Source organism: Sebastes umbrosus, chromosome 8 (genome assembly GCF_015220745.1).
Source record: "Sebastes umbrosus isolate fSebUmb1 chromosome 8, fSebUmb1.pri, whole genome shotgun sequence".
NCBI classification, from domain to species: Eukaryota; Metazoa; Chordata; class Actinopteri; order Perciformes; family Sebastidae; genus Sebastes; species Sebastes umbrosus.
This window is the reverse complement of record NC_051276.1, coordinates 31,196,316-31,211,936: the sequence shown is the minus strand read 5'-3', so window position 1 is coordinate 31,211,936 and position 15,621 is coordinate 31,196,316. Positions and strand designations below refer to the sequence as shown.

The following is a 15,621-nucleotide window of genomic DNA, read 5'->3' as shown; positions in this document are numbered from 1 at the left end:
TTGGACCCAGACAGCTTAACAGCTACGCTTTAATTAAAAAAATGACATGTCTAATGTAACAAGACAAAAATAAATACAAGTGTTTCATCTCTTTAACATGGCCACGTTTTTTTTTGTTTTTTTTATATCCTCAAAAACAGAACAAAGTAGAAAGCAGCACAGAAAAAGGCAGCGGCCCTTTGCCAAGGAATGATAAGTGCCTTTGTCGAGTCAGTCAGTACTGTACGTATGGTCAGCTGGTGTGGAGGAAATGCCTTCCCTCAGCCGGATTTGAACAGCAGAATGGCCACCTGACCCAAGTAGAAGTAGATGAAATGCTTGGTCTCGTGAGTCACGTAACTGCCAAAGTTCCTCCCGACAATGCAGTGCCAGGTTGGGTTGTATTTCTTGTCAAACTCCTGTGTGGGACAAAGACACAATTGTGTTCATCAAACATGCTGGGAGGTGTGAAGAAAAGAGACAAGAATATAATGATGTGTATAGTAGATGTTCAAGAGCAAAAATGTGACAAACCACATTTCCCATTTATGGTTACTACATCACAACAACCAATACTAGATTGGTAGCTGGGAGAAATTAACAGCATACATGCATTACTCTTCCAAGCTAAGACTAAATACTACATGATCACACAAAATATTTTACTATCATTCTCAATAATGTTACTAAGTAGAAATGTGTCATCATTTTTGCTTATATTGTCAGACACACTGAATTTTGAGCAGCATTACTATCTTGAGCTGGGTGATTTGTTGTGACAATCTGGGACTTTAGCCAGAGTGATGATTCTGAAATGTCTTTTTTAGGTCTTAATGGCTAAATTACACAACTACGTGGCACACTTTTCTGGCTTATTAGTTTTGTTAGACTTAATTTGCTTGATAATCTTTTTCTTCTTTCGATTATCTTCCATGTAAATACTGCATCGTATCACGTTGCCAGCTTTGCAAATATGGAAACTGGACAATTTTTGTCAGCGTGCCCAAGCTGTAAAAACTGGAAGGTTTACAATCGCCAACACTCAGGGGAGTACATAAAAAGTACACAGCTCTACCCAAGTTTTTTAAACTGTTTCTATGACAATTATAGGTGTGTCCCTCCCTACACAGATCAGGAATGCCACCATTGGAGATAAAAAATGTGCCTCCAGCAGCAGTCCAAGAGGAACTGGAAGAGTGGAAACAATTACAAATACCAGGCTGGGTGTGTAACATTAATTATGCACAAGGTGGTTGGTTGGTGAGAGCAGAAAATAGCTTTACATCACTGTCAATTTCATAGACGTACTAGATTTTGCATTTCAACAGCTAAAATGGTACATTTAACTTATAGTTTTATCAGCGAATTTACCATTATCAGGTTTTATGGTGTCGTGCAGATGAAACTTTGGATCTTTGGCAATTAACTATAAATGAGCATCTGAAATGGGCCTCAATGGTTAATACTCGTGAAAAAGCTCACAGGAGCTGTCTGCATGACGGAGAAATTAAAAATATCTACTTGATACCACGTCGAAAAATTGACAACATTGAGGGTATACAACTTTAGATTTTTATTAGGGCTATCAGTTGATTAAAATATTTAATAGCGATTAATTGCGTGATTGTCCATAGTTAATCGCAAATGAATTGCACATTTTTTATCTGTTCAAAATGTACCTTAAAGGGAGAATACTCTTATCAACATGAGTGGAGACATATGCTTGCCTTATGCAAATGTATGCATATATATCATTGGAAATCAATTTGCAAAGTCCAGAAACCCTCACAGGTACTGCAGTTAGCATAGAAAAATGCTTAAATCATAACATGGCAAACTGCAGCCCAACAGGTAACAACAGCTGTCAGTGTGTCAGTGTGCTGACTTGACTATGACTTGCCCCAAACTACATGTGATCATCATAAAGTGGGCACGTCAGTACGTTTGATGAGTCAGCAGTAGTTTTTTACCTTTTTGATGAATGCAGCGATATCTTTCTCGATGTTGTACTTCTCCAGGGCCTGTGTGGCACACTCCACGGCGTCCTGCTGCATGTCCTCCGACATGTCGGCATTTTTGATCACTGCCTTTCTTTCAGTCATGGTTGCCCTGGGAAACCAAAAACACAGCAGAGAGGATTTATCATCTTCACAGGCGCATTGGCACGCACACACACACACACACACAATGTCATTCATTCTCACTGTGCAATATCATTTTCCACTTGTGTAATTTTGTTAATTTGAAGATTCAAGATCAAATTAATTGTCATTTCACTGAGTATTTGCATAAACAGAAGGAAACGAAATATTGTTTCTCAGTGCATTAAAAAGGGTAGAATAAATAAGTATTAAAATGAACATACCTAAAAATAACAATAGAAGAATAAAATAAGTAAACGTTTCAGACACAATTTCATACAATTTGCAGTCATACACCCAATTTGCAGTTTGTTTATTGTCAATACTGTATATACTGCTCCTATTTTTATACTTCTATTTAAATGGTTCATATTTTGTTACACTTTGTTAAGCTCTTTTTTTTAACTGTGTTAGCTGATGCATCTGTTTTTTTTTTGCACTATCCCTTTTGCTGGTGCACACTGCAAATTTCCCCACTGCAGGACTAATAAAGGAATATCTCTTATCTTATCTTATCTTATCTTATAACCCCCTGAGCATCCCAACAGTCCTCATCATAGATTATGACTATACTGTATATGGAGAGACATTACATTACAGGGTCTCATCATCACCCAGTAAAACGAGATATCATTACATAATACCTGACACACATTATTTGAACTAGCCATTTTTCTACAAGTGTTGCATAACAACTTCCATCAGCTCGGTGGATGATGCGCGCTCTGCGTAGTTTCTATGGAGACGGGAGACATTTGAGATTAACATCTCTATTTTAACCCCGAGGTTTCAACAATCGTATCAGATATGAAGGCTACGTTTCTATACAACTACTTGACGTGAGAAAGCCGCAACAAATATATATAAAAATAAACACCAAATTATCATAACATTTGGCATAAAAAAAGGTTTTTGATGAAGAAAGGTTCCGTAGGGGGAAGGTTTAACTAGTAACACATCCACTGTATAATCAGCGATGATGAGCCGTTAAAAGATAACTAGCTGCTCATTCATCCTGCAAAAGGAGGAAAAAATACAACACAAACACAGATTTCGACTACACTTAAAATAAATTAACAATCATATAATGTTCTACAAAGTCTTAAATGTACCTACTATTCTCCCGTTTAGTTGTTTCTCTAGTTTTTTAAAGAGACGACCGCTGCTGTTGTGACAACTCCCGCGAAGTGGTTGACACAAAAGTATTGTGGGTGTGTAGCGGTAAGAGACTGCTGTTCGAGACGTGTTTCCATTGGTTGGTATTATTGCACGGAGACCTGTGATTGGCTGATTCGGGGCCTGTCTTTCCGGTGTTTGTGCCAGCGTTTTGTTTCGGACCGTCATGCCTTGCGAATACACGGACGTTGCCGTGGCAACTGCTGTAAATAACTTAGCTCATTGCTATGGTCAAAATAAATACCAAATAAATGCGAAAATAATTAAAATAAAATAATGAATACATTTAAAAAGTAATAACAAGTAAATACATAAATAAATAAAAGGGGCAATTAAACAGGAGAGTAAATCAATAATTAAAATAACACAAAGATAAATAAATAAAGAAGCAAATTAAAACAGAAATATAAATGTATGTCACATTTTATCAATTAATTAATGGCTAAATTAATTTTTTTATTTCAGTCCATCATGCCTTGCGAACACGGACGTCGACGGGGCAACTGCTGTAAATAACTTGCTCATTGCTATTTGGCAGGTTCCGTCCTCCATAATCTAGAGAGAATGTTATCTATGTGATTAATAGCACCTTTATCTTATTTTGCACACACCATCGAGCATACTAACTTTATTCTTGTCCTTTAAATAACATGTTTTGTAAATCTAACTATAAAGCAAGGAATCTCTGTCTGTCTGTCCCTCTGCCTGCCATAGTTATTCACATATCGAGAACCATTCATCCAATCTGCTTCACACTTGGTGGGTGTTGAGTCAAATAAATACAAAATAAATAAAAATAAAATATTTCATGATAGAACGTCATAGTATGTCGATGATTTCTTGAAAAAAGCCATAGAATAGTATGTCGAAAAATTTTATGAAAAAAAGTCGTAGTATAGTATGTCGAAAAATTTGATGTAAAAAAGTCATAGTATAGTATGTCAAAAAATATAATGAAAAAATTCATAGTATAGTATGCTGAAAAATTTCATGTAAAAAAGTCATAGTATAGAATGTCGAAAGATTTCTTGAAAAAAGTCATAAAATAGTATTTCGAAAAATGTCATGAAAAAAAGTTGTAGTCTAGTATATCGAAAGATTTCATGAAAAAAGTCACAGTGTAGTATGTTGAAAAATTTTATGTAAAAAAGTCATAGTATAGTATGTCGAAAAATATAATGAAAAAAGTCATAGTCTAGTATGTCAAAAAATTTTATGAAAAAAAGTCATAGTATAGTATGTCGAAAAATATAATGAAAAAAGTCATAGTCTAGTATGTTGAAAAATGTCATGAAAAAAGTCACAGTATAGTATGCTGAAAAATTTCATGAAAAAAGTCATAGTATAGTATGTCGAAAAATTTCATGAAAAAAGTCATAGTATAGTATGTCGAAAAATTTCATGAAAAAGTCATAGAATAGTATGTCGAAAAATTTTATGAAAAAAAGTCGTAGTATAGTATGTCGAAAAATTTTATGTAAAAAAGTCATAGTATAGAATGTCGAAAGATTTCTTGAAAAAAGTCATAAAATAGTATGTCGAAAAATTTTAGGAAAAAAAGTCGTAGTATAGTATGTCGAAAAATATAATGAAAAAATTCATAGTATAGTATGCTGAAAAATTTCATGTAAAAAAGTCATAGTATAGCATGTCGAAAGATTTCTTGAAAAAAGTCATAAAATAGTATTTCGAAAAATGTTATGAAAAAAAGTCGTAGTAGAATATGCTGAAAAATTTCATGTAAAAAAGTCATAGTATAGAATGCTGAAAGATTTCTTGAAAAAGTCGTAGTATGTCGGAAAATTTCATGAAAAAAGTCATAGTATAGTATGCTGAAAAATTTCATGAAAAAAGTCATAGTATAGAATGACGAAAAATTTCATGAAAAAAGTCATAGTCTAGTATGTCGAAAAATGTCATGAAAAAAGTCATAGTATAGTATGCTGAAAAATTTCATGAAAAAAGTCATAGTATAGAATGTCGAAAGATTTCATGAAAAAAGTCATAGAATAGTATGTCGAAAAATTTTAGGAAAAAAAGTCGTAGTATAGAATGTCGAAAAATTTCTTGAAAAAAGTCATAAAATAGTATTTCGAAAAATGTTATGAAAAAAAGTCGTAGTATAATATGCTGAAAAATTTCATGAAAAAAAGTCATAGTATAGCATGTCGAAAAATGTCATGAAAAAAGTCATAGTATAGAATGTCGAAAGATTTCTTGAAAAGTCATAGAATAGTATGTTGAAAATTTCATGAAAAAAAAGTCATAGTATAGTATGTCGAAAAATGTCATGAAAAGAAATTCATATTATAGTATGCTGAAAAATTTCCTGAAAAAACGTCGTAGTATGTCGAAAGATTTCTTGAAAAAAGTCATAGTATAGTACGTCGAAATTCTTGACAAAAAAAGTCATAGTATACTGACGAAAGATTTCTTGAAAAAAGTCATATAGTATGTTGAAAATTTCATGAAAAAAAGTCATATTATTGTATCTCGAAATTTTTTGCAAAAAAAAGTCATGGTATAGTATGTCGAAATGTTTTGCAAAAAATCATAGTATGTTGACATTTTTTGAAAAAAAAAGTCATATGTCAGAAGATGAAAAAAAAAAAAAAGTCAAAATGTCGAAAAAATAGACTAAGTTGTATTTTTCGATAATATTGCAGAACAAATTTGTTTTTTGGTCTGCATTCAGAGCATGTCTAAAGGCTAAAGCCTGGCCTAGCATACTGCAAAATAAATCGATTAACAGTTTCATCCTGCATATTAATGAGGAACGCAGTATGTACTGCCATCCCATTCTCGTGAGAAGGGACTATCTATTTAACATTTTTAGAAGATTCTAAAACCAAAGTGAAAATGAAAATAAATGTAAATTGACATTGTATTATTTTTGTATCCCTTTATTTCACTCCACATACTCAAAGTTAACAGTTGGACATTCACCCTCTGTTTTCCATTGGTGTCTTAAATATTTTCAGAAATGTTTGCAATCATCCACATACAAAACTGAATCAAAGTCCTAATCCTAATGACGTTTTGTGTTACAGATTACAGTCTGTATCACCAGTATACACCGTAGCAGTATTTCAGTTACCTGGTTAACTATTATTTATATCTACTGCTTTCAAAATGGCACCCTAAAAAGCACTGAAGATAAAATATTGTCCTGACCTAACACACACATGTAATAATTTTGACACAACCACATACCACAGATTAATCAAGTCTACCAGTGTAACAGTCCTATTCACAGATCAATCAATAACTGAGGAAAATATCTCATTTATTCAACAAATCAATGGTCTTTTTGTCCCAAATTAGCACCCGTAAGCAGTAACTGAGCTAGGGCTGGGTATCGCTACGCAATACTTTTTAAGGTATCAACCAAAACAACCCAGTACCAAGTAGTATTGAAACTTTTCCAATCAAACGATACCTGCAAACTGGTACGTTTTATGCCCGGATCTAGAAAAAGATGACTGTTTTGCTCACAGCCAATCACCGCAGCAGCTATAACCCATACAGCCTGCACAAGACTCTGAACACAGAGATTGGGACGCACACAGCTTCAATTCATATGATGGGTATCAAATGAGAAGTACTCTATTGGTATCGGTATCACTTTTACTTTTAAGGGTACTGGTAATGGCATTGTAATTTTTTAAACGATACCCAACCCAGAGTCAATTAACCACAAATACTCTTTGCATCATTGCCTTTCTTCTGCCTAGTTTGCCCAAATGGAAAGAGAAATACTACATGTTTAAAAACACACTCTTAAATGTCCATGGTGAATGAGATATATATATTTTTTAAACTACTTACATAAAGTAGCGATGCCGCTGTGTTGTCTGAGGGTGCTTTCATATCAGGGACCCGGGCCCCGGATCCGAGTACACTTGACCCCAAAGTCCAGTTCTTTTGATTAGTGGTGATTATTTATTATTTATTATTTTATTTTGGTGAGTTTTATTTTGTTTCTGACAAGTTTTAATTAAATTTTTAATTTTTAGTTCTAATTTTTTACGATGCTCTGCGACTAGAACAGCTGATCTCAACATAAACAAACACACGTGGATGATGAAGCAAGTGTACTCGGGTACGGAACAACTTTACTAATGTGAAAGCGTAGCGGCGGGGGAGCAGGGAGGGGGGGCAATCGTACTCGGGCAAGGTACGAATCAATCTTACCTAATGTGAAAACACACTGAATGTGTAACAATTATACATTAAAAAAACTTTTGCACAACTCAGCTAAAAGTGTTAAATAGCACCACTATCAAGACAAAATGCCTTGATGATAGTGGACCTCATTATTCATGATGGATGAACTTTAACTCAGGATATGGCATAATCCTTTTTTGGCTGCGTGGTCAAAAATAAGTTACTGCTGAGCATGATTTAAAATCTTAAAAATAGAGCCCAAAAGTCCTCACAAAGATACATGACCAAGGAGAATTAAACCAAAATGTCCTTAAAGGGGATGATTTCAACTTAACATAAAAAAAATTTCTAAAACAAACAGTTTACCATTCAACTATATCAATTAACACACACATCAGTGCATATGCGTCCGATCTCATTGGCAGGAAAGCTGAAGCTTCAAATACAGATGTAACTGTAAGCGGTCCTTTTGCTTTACTGACTGCGTTCCTTTGGCTCTCTGTATTTGTAGTGGATGTATTCAAAGATGTCTCTCTCACTATCCACCAACAGAGGCTCCCCTGCCACACCTATAACAGATCCACAAAGAAATATTAGAGCTGATATTAAAAGCTATTAAATGCTGCAGTGGGTAGAAATGGAGCAAATATGATGTTACTGACTGATGCCAGAAGACACGCAGAGCCGGAACAGAGTTTAGCAAGGTCATATGTCACATTTGATTGAGACTCACCAGTGACCCCAAGTGGCCGTATGGTGTACTCGTTGAGAGTGAAGCCTTTATCCAGAGCGTGAGTTCTCATGTTTTTATTGAAGATATCACTTCCGGTGAAATACAGGACTCCACAGTAGTACTGGTCGTTGGGAATTAACCTTGGGGAAATTAAGAAAAGATAGTTAGAGAGCAGGAACAGATGGTTTATTAGACAAATAAACAAAAACAAGTTTGCCTCTGTACTGTTTTTGCAGTATATCCAAATGTAGGTAGAGGCAATGTTTTAATTGGAAGATCAGAGATTTGAGTAATTTAAAGTGGGGCACCTAATATCAATACGCCTGTGAAGGTATTCTTCTTCATCTTCATCACTCTGCTGCAGCTGGCAGACTCCCTGGAAAACAAGATCCAACACATCGTGACCACAGTCATGTGTTTCACGGGTTGGTTGTAGTTACTGTACTAACAGTGTTACCAATCACAACATCAAACACAAACAGCTGAGCACACCAGAGAAAATAAGCTCCGGCCTCACCATGAACTTTGTTTCTCCTTTGGACAGGGTGTCGGTCACAAACCCAATGGACTCAAAATGGTCGACCACGTCGTGGAGGAGCTTGGGCTGGAAAAGAAGAATGGAACAAAATCAATTTGTAAAAATATAAAACAAGTCAAACTGCAATTAATCACAACATTAAAGGACCAATATGTAATAAATGTACTGTAATAAATCATTAAATGACCATGATATGTCATCAGAGAGTAAGGAAACATGCTGAATTGAAATACTGGCTTCTCTGATAACAATGCTACAGCCTTTAAGTTCTCCTTTCAAATCTCCATTATGGTCTGTTTTTGTTTTGGTTCGGTGTGATCTCGTCCACTTGGTGCCTTCAAATGAAACTCGTGAGCTTGTGTTTACACGACATAGGAAGTTGTGTACACAACATGCTTGGCGTAAGTCGTGGGAACACCGCTGCTAAGCAACGGCAATATTAACGTTACTGTCGACGTCTAGAAGCAACAGAGGCTAACAATTTTGCAAGCTAGCAAGCCGGTAACATAATGCAGGAAGTGCAAAGTCATAATGACAGAGGAAAAAAGATGAGGCTGTTGGGAATATCAACATTTTCCTCAGACATATTATACAATTACAAAGCATTACAATATACGACTAAAATCACAATATATTCACTTATAATGAACCGAAAAATTTACTTCCAAGGCCTCCGCCATTTCTGACAACATCAACAAACACGTCACAACTTGTGAACTCGGAGCTTTCAAAAACTTTCCATTAACGAGGTTGTGAATACCACAAGAGGGAGCGTTCATATGGACTCTTCTCATGGACACGGTAAACATGACCCCATTTGAAGGCACTAACTGCCCATTTCAACACCCTGTTGCCACGTATGAAACAAATTGACATGCAAACGAACCGGATCAACAGAGATAACATAACCACATCTCTCTGTGGTCCATGTGCAGCTGGATATCAAGGCAGCAAGTATCTGAGACACGTAGCCGGTGAAGTGATTCGGACTACTGCTGGCCAGAGGCTAATGCTGTTGTCTAGACAGTAACCTTTAAATTGCGAAAACATGCCCTGCTATCAGTCGCATCGGAGGAGCGGACGGGTGACGACACCGATGTTTTGAATTTAGACTGCTGTTACCCATTTTAGACGCTAGTGCTACATGTTGCTCCTTTAATGTTGTATCCATTTATAACAGGATAAGTGAGTAAGAGTAGAGCAGAGCCTTACCTGCTTCTGAGTCTCAGAGGTGTAGTCTGGGTGGGTCAGCAAAATATCAATATCACCACTCGATGCTGCACCTGGAAATTATGAAGAAGTGAATCAAAATCATGATCACACACCAACATACACACACAAACAGGTGTTTGTTGAAATGTAATTTTAAAACTGTATATAATCGTCTTGTGTTACTGTTGTGTTAATATTCATATTATTGTGTACTTTTGTATTTTGATGCTTTGGCTTTTTGCAACATTGGTTTGTTCTTACTTTCATGCCAATAAAGTCACTTTGAATTGAATTGAAAATTGATTTGATGACCAGAGTTTGAACTCCTATCAGTAACTAAACATCAACTTGAAGGGGAAGATTTACCTCTCCTGTAGCTTCCACAGATAGTCCCAATATATTCTGTACCGATCTCCTTCAACTCTGCATGAATCAGAGTCTAAACAAAAACAAACAGTGTAAGAAAACTCTCAATAAAACTAATCTGAAGACAACAAAAACTTAAATGCTTCATCACCTCCATCTTTTCCATTTCAGCACGTGGAATCCTTTTCTCAAATTCCTCAAAGTACCTGAAGGCAGCAAAATCATGTATCAATAGAGGAAGACTAAGATATTAAATCATAGTTCATACTGGTAGTAATGAATTACACATTTAGTAAAAAAAAAAGCATTCAGCTAAACTTACTTGAGTCCAATCTGTTGATGATGGTTTAGCTTGTCCTCAATCTTTTTCAAATCTAAAAATACAACAAAAAAACCCAGCAAAGAACATTCAGTGCTCATTTCAAATCATACCAAAGCTACATCTACATTGTGCACATGTATTGAGCATGCTATATACTCTGTCAAATAAAATATGAAGTCATACAGTCCAAGAAAAAGATTTAACAAACTGTTTGAACAATTAACATAAAAAAACTAAACAAACCTTCTAACGTCTTCACCCCGTCTTCAAAAAACTTCCTGGCGGCAGCGGGGCTGAAATCAAAACATAAGAGAAGCAGTTTGTTACATGAAGCACATAGTAAAACTACACAAACAGATACATCCTGGGTTCCTACACATTTTCCATTTCAAAATGTCATACTTTTTCAGACTTCTCGGTAGATTTTTCAGACCATATTTGACATCTGCTGTGACAAGACAGTGATTTTGCCCTTGCATATGGCACACAATTGCCACCTTCCCCATATTGGAGATGTCAAACGATTTTACACAAAGTTTGCATCTAGCTTTCTTTTCCCATTTGGAAACATTATGCCTAATTTATACTTCTATGGAAAAGCTTGCGCAGAGCCGCAGAGATGGTTTGCGGAGCTCGCAGAGAGTCGTGCACCTCCTGAAAAATGTGACTATGCGCCAGGCACCACAGCCCGCCACTGAAGGCGACATACCCAATTCCAGTGACTCTGGTGAGGAAATTGATGGAAGAGCTGGTGTCATCGTTACGAATCTAGAGGAAAACATAAAAGTAGCACATCAGTCACACACATTGAAATTGAGCTATTATTAAACACATTTATACAGTGTGGCATGGATCATGTATTACCATGCCCCAACGCTCACCTTTTCCAGTTTCCGTAGTTTACCAGTTTGTAGGAACTCATCAATCTTCTCGGCTATTTTAGCTCCAACACCATCCTGTTGAAAAGTGAAAACCAACATGAGGGTGCAGAGCGGTGCGATCTGCAGCACTTATGTAAGATGTGCAGAGTAGTACTGTTGACAAACAAAGGCTACAGCAGAGGGCATCACTTAACAGCAACCACAACAACAGGAGCACATTAGTGGTTGGGAAGACAAATAATTATGTGTTTTCCAGTTTCCAGGCATCATTACACTGAAATAAACTGTCAGTAAAGCAGTTAAGATCAAGTCAGCTCTCCGGGTCAAGTTCAATACAGAGACAGATACTAAAATATGACTTATGATGTAGTGAATCTAATCAATTCACCATGAGAAATTACCAAGAAAAAAACATCAAGAAGTGTGGACATGCCAACACAAAACTCTGTTATGACTGACTGTTTGAAAAGTGAAATATAGATTATTATGCTTATGTTGGGAACTCAAGTGATTCTTCTTCTATGATGATAATCATGATCATTAGTTACACCAACCTACTTTCAGACTTGTATAAAAACATAACAGAATTTCTTCATAAAGCAACGTTTGATGGATGTATCCATACATACAAGCACATGTGAGCCAAAAGCACAAGTGTGACATGACACACGTCACATACAGTATCAAACCTTTATACTGAAAAACATACTGAACAATACTGATTAGTATACCAGCACCATCTATCGTCCACTACAACTAGTGACCATTATAACCAAAGAGTATATAAGTACTCTGGTGCTTTTTTGACAACAGCGCTGCCACCATTTTGGCCTGAAAACGCCAATGAGTCTGTGGCCATGGATGTACGGACACTTAAAATAGCCCTCATTTAAATCATTATGTCTTAAAAGTTGTAAAATTCACTAATAGCTGAATCCAGATTTATTTTCCTTGGTATAATGAAGGTTATGCTGAGGAAACCTCATCAAAAACCATAGCTGTATTAATGGATATATTGGTTGTAATTCATCATTTTCATTTTCTTATAATACACCCATGGACTGTACGGTATAAGCCTGTACCGTGGTGGATGTATTAACGTCTCTGTTCCCAAATAACCGGCTATCGGCCAGTAGCTAGTAGTGCTAGTAGCACGACATAAAACAAATACTTGGGTTTCAGAGGGTTAAAACCAAATCAAGTGCACATACCAGTTTCTTTGCCTCTTCGCCATTTTTGATTTTGTTAGGGTACTTGGAGATGGTAGATGCTGCTTTCCTAGACAGGGGATAAGCAAAATGATTTGTAAAATATACATTAAGTATAAATGACATGTTACAGACACACAATTAAACACAATTACTAATCAACTCTGCTCTCCATATAGCAAATCTATAAATCTGTCTGGAGCCGCAAAACATTTGAGCATTGTGATGAAGGTAACACAGTTTATAGTCTAAGTATATAGTATATAAGTCTAATGCAGTGAGGGCCCAAATGCAAATGTACTACGGAGTATTAGGGCCACATTGAGGGGAAAAAAGTCGAAGATTTCCAGAATAAAGTCATAACTTTACGAGAAAAAAAAGTCGTAATATTACGAGAATAAAGTCATAACTTTACGAGAAAATAAGAAAATTACACCTAAAATTACTACTTTATGATATTATGACTTTATTCTCATAATATTACGACTTTTTTCTCGCAAACCTTTTAATTTATTATCATAATATTACTTTTTTGCTCGTAAACCTATGACTTTATTCTTGTAATATTATGACTTTATTCTTGAAATCTCAGATTAATTTTTTTCCTCAATGTAGCCCTAATACTCAGTTGTACCATCCTACCATAGACCTACAACAATGATAAATAAAATTGAAAATGTAAACGAAAAACAGTTAAAAATCCACAGGAAGCCACTGGAGAGGAGCTTAAGAGGCTCCGGAGCTGCAGGTTGCAGACCCCTGATATAGCATCATCAAAGATATTAAACACTCAGTTGCCAGTCTAAAACAATGCAATAAAACCTACATCTATGAATGTAATCAGTTTTTGTTGAAGCTATTTCAGAGAGGGCTTATTTAGATTATGGAGGCTGTAGTTTGAAGTGCTCTTGAAGGTGTTTTTGTCCACCCCATTAATACAAATGAGGGTAGACTATATATCTGGGACAGCCTCCAAAATCACAATTTAAACACCTCTCCAAAACGGCTTCAATACAAAGTGAAAGTTTTCATGTTTTTGAATTGGCAATTGAGTGTATTCTCTTTATGCAAACGACATTTATATATTGTTTCTACAGAATACATTTGATGAACTGAACAATAATGAAACCTACATCCCTGAACAAAGCACACCTCACTGCTGAGGCTTCACAGCTCACCTGTAAGCATTGTACTTGTGTATTGCCCTGTTGACGTTTTTCTCGTAGTTGGCCAGCTCTGGAAACAGAAATAAGATATTATTAACCTCATACTGCTGCAGTTTACTGACACTATTTCAAGATCTGCCAGCTCAGCTGAAGACAGGAGGAAGCATTTACATGTCACACACAGTGAATATCAGCCATCAGCTTACACAGCAGAGAAACACTTTCCAGGCAAACCAGATGACAAACAGGAGACAGAAACAGCATAATTGTGCATATAAATATATACTACCGCTACTCATGCAAAGTTATTTGTCTATTTTCTGCTTAACAACAGAAGCATAGCTGTGATGCTAGCTCCTGTTAGCTGTTAGCTCTTCACTTACCGACTAGAAAGTCTGTTATTCCCTCATTCGGGGACTCCTGCGGTGCTTTCCTCTTGCTCATTGTGTCTTTGTCAAGCTCTCAGATGTGGGTTGTAAACTTAAATCGGTTTATATTCATGCATATAAGAGTTAAAGTCTGTAATGTTGGCTAGCCTCTAACTAGCACACCAGCTAACACAGGCTGAACAATGACCGAACCACGTAGAGGGGGGCGGGGCGTGCGTCATACGTCACACGTATTCTTCTTCTTCTTCGGTGGTTTTTGTTTTTAGGTGGTTGGCATCCAAAAAGTTGCACTACCGCCCTCTACTGGGTTAAAAACAACACTCAAATCTCATATCTAATCTTGTTTAAAAAGAAGAAAAGAAAAATATGTTTTTCCCCACCCTTCACTTCATTGTCTAATAAAACATTTTATCATTCTAGGCTCTGGGAGGGCCTGAAAGCCTTTCTCAACAGCCCCTGAACTTCCTCTCCAGTAAATACAACAATATCCCAAAATGTTCTTACAGCATCAACTATTTCAATTCTCTCTTCCTTTCCACCTCAGCAGCACAGTTGCAGAAGGCATAATATATCCTAGCAGAAATGCTAGCAACTTAACCTTACACAAACAATATACGTCATGCTTCCTACCTGATTTGTTACTTCTTGAATTTTTCCTTTCCTAGCCGCTTCACATAATTTAGCCTGCTCTTGGACCTGATCTTCATGGCCTCCATCTCTTTCTTTCTCTTTGGACAGTCTGCTCGCCATGTTTCATGACTCCCCCCCACACTGATAACACCTGGGTACTGTCATACATAATCAGAGATGTGACATTGATTTTGTCAAGTAATAGTTAAAATAAATATAATTACTCTGTAACATACTGTGTACAAACTGTGTACTGCATTGTACGTTTTAATACCCAAAAATATACATATTTGACTTGACTGATTTGACAGTGACTTCACAAAAATATGAATTATTACAAACCACCAGCCAGTTTTACACAAAGACAAAACAAAAGACATCAAGCAGGTTTTAGGAGCTAACAGTTTTTACTGTTCAGTTTACAGTGCATCTGCTTATTTTTTCCTCCAAGAGAAAAAAACTGCATATTATTCAGTAGCGTGTATATTGTTCTTTTCGTAACTGATAATTACGGCTGAACCTGCCAAAGGTTTGAAGCTTCGACCGTTGCCATGGTAATTGACCTCCAAATCAGTATTCGAATGCTTCGTTTTTAGTTTTTTATATATATAAGTATGTAATAATAATGTATAAATCCCCAAATAGCCCATGAAATAAGGAATAATCCCACAGCATTATTTATATTCAACATTAATTATTATCAGTTATTCTCA

General features: G+C 36.0%; 2 protein-coding genes across 3 annotated transcripts; both read right to left on the bottom strand.

Moving 5' to 3' along the window:
• Positions 1 to 3,390, bottom strand: dynll1 (dynein, light chain, LC8-type 1). Of its 2 annotated transcripts, none has more exons than XM_037776803.1 (3): positions 3,237 to 3,390; positions 1,950 to 2,088; positions 1 to 398 (listed from the first exon to the last, which is right to left on the bottom strand). In XM_037776803.1, the coding sequence occupies exons 2-3, from the start codon at positions 2,079 to 2,081 to the stop codon at positions 261 to 263; spliced, it is 270 nt and encodes an 89-aa protein (XP_037632731.1). In that variant the 5' UTR covers positions 2,082 to 2,088; positions 3,237 to 3,390; the 3' UTR covers positions 1 to 260. The 2 variants fall into 2 exon arrangements, with proteins under 2 accessions (XP_037632731.1, XP_037632732.1); XM_037776804.1 differs by having other exon boundaries at positions 3,233 to 3,377.
• Positions 3,391 to 6,183: 2,793 nt separating this feature from the next.
• Positions 6,184 to 14,489, bottom strand: polb (polymerase (DNA directed), beta). Its single transcript, XM_037776798.1, has 14 exons — positions 14,273 to 14,489; positions 13,902 to 13,959; positions 12,727 to 12,793; positions 11,516 to 11,590; positions 11,344 to 11,402; positions 10,878 to 10,927; positions 10,635 to 10,686; positions 10,464 to 10,518; positions 10,313 to 10,385; positions 9,947 to 10,017; positions 8,714 to 8,800; positions 8,505 to 8,572; positions 8,197 to 8,336; positions 6,184 to 8,032 (listed from the first exon to the last, which is right to left on the bottom strand). The coding sequence occupies exons 1-14, from the start codon at positions 14,331 to 14,333 to the stop codon at positions 7,938 to 7,940; spliced, it is 1,011 nt and encodes a 336-aa protein (XP_037632726.1). The 5' UTR covers positions 14,334 to 14,489; the 3' UTR covers positions 6,184 to 7,937.
• Positions 14,490 to 15,621: the final 1,132 nt, after the last annotated feature.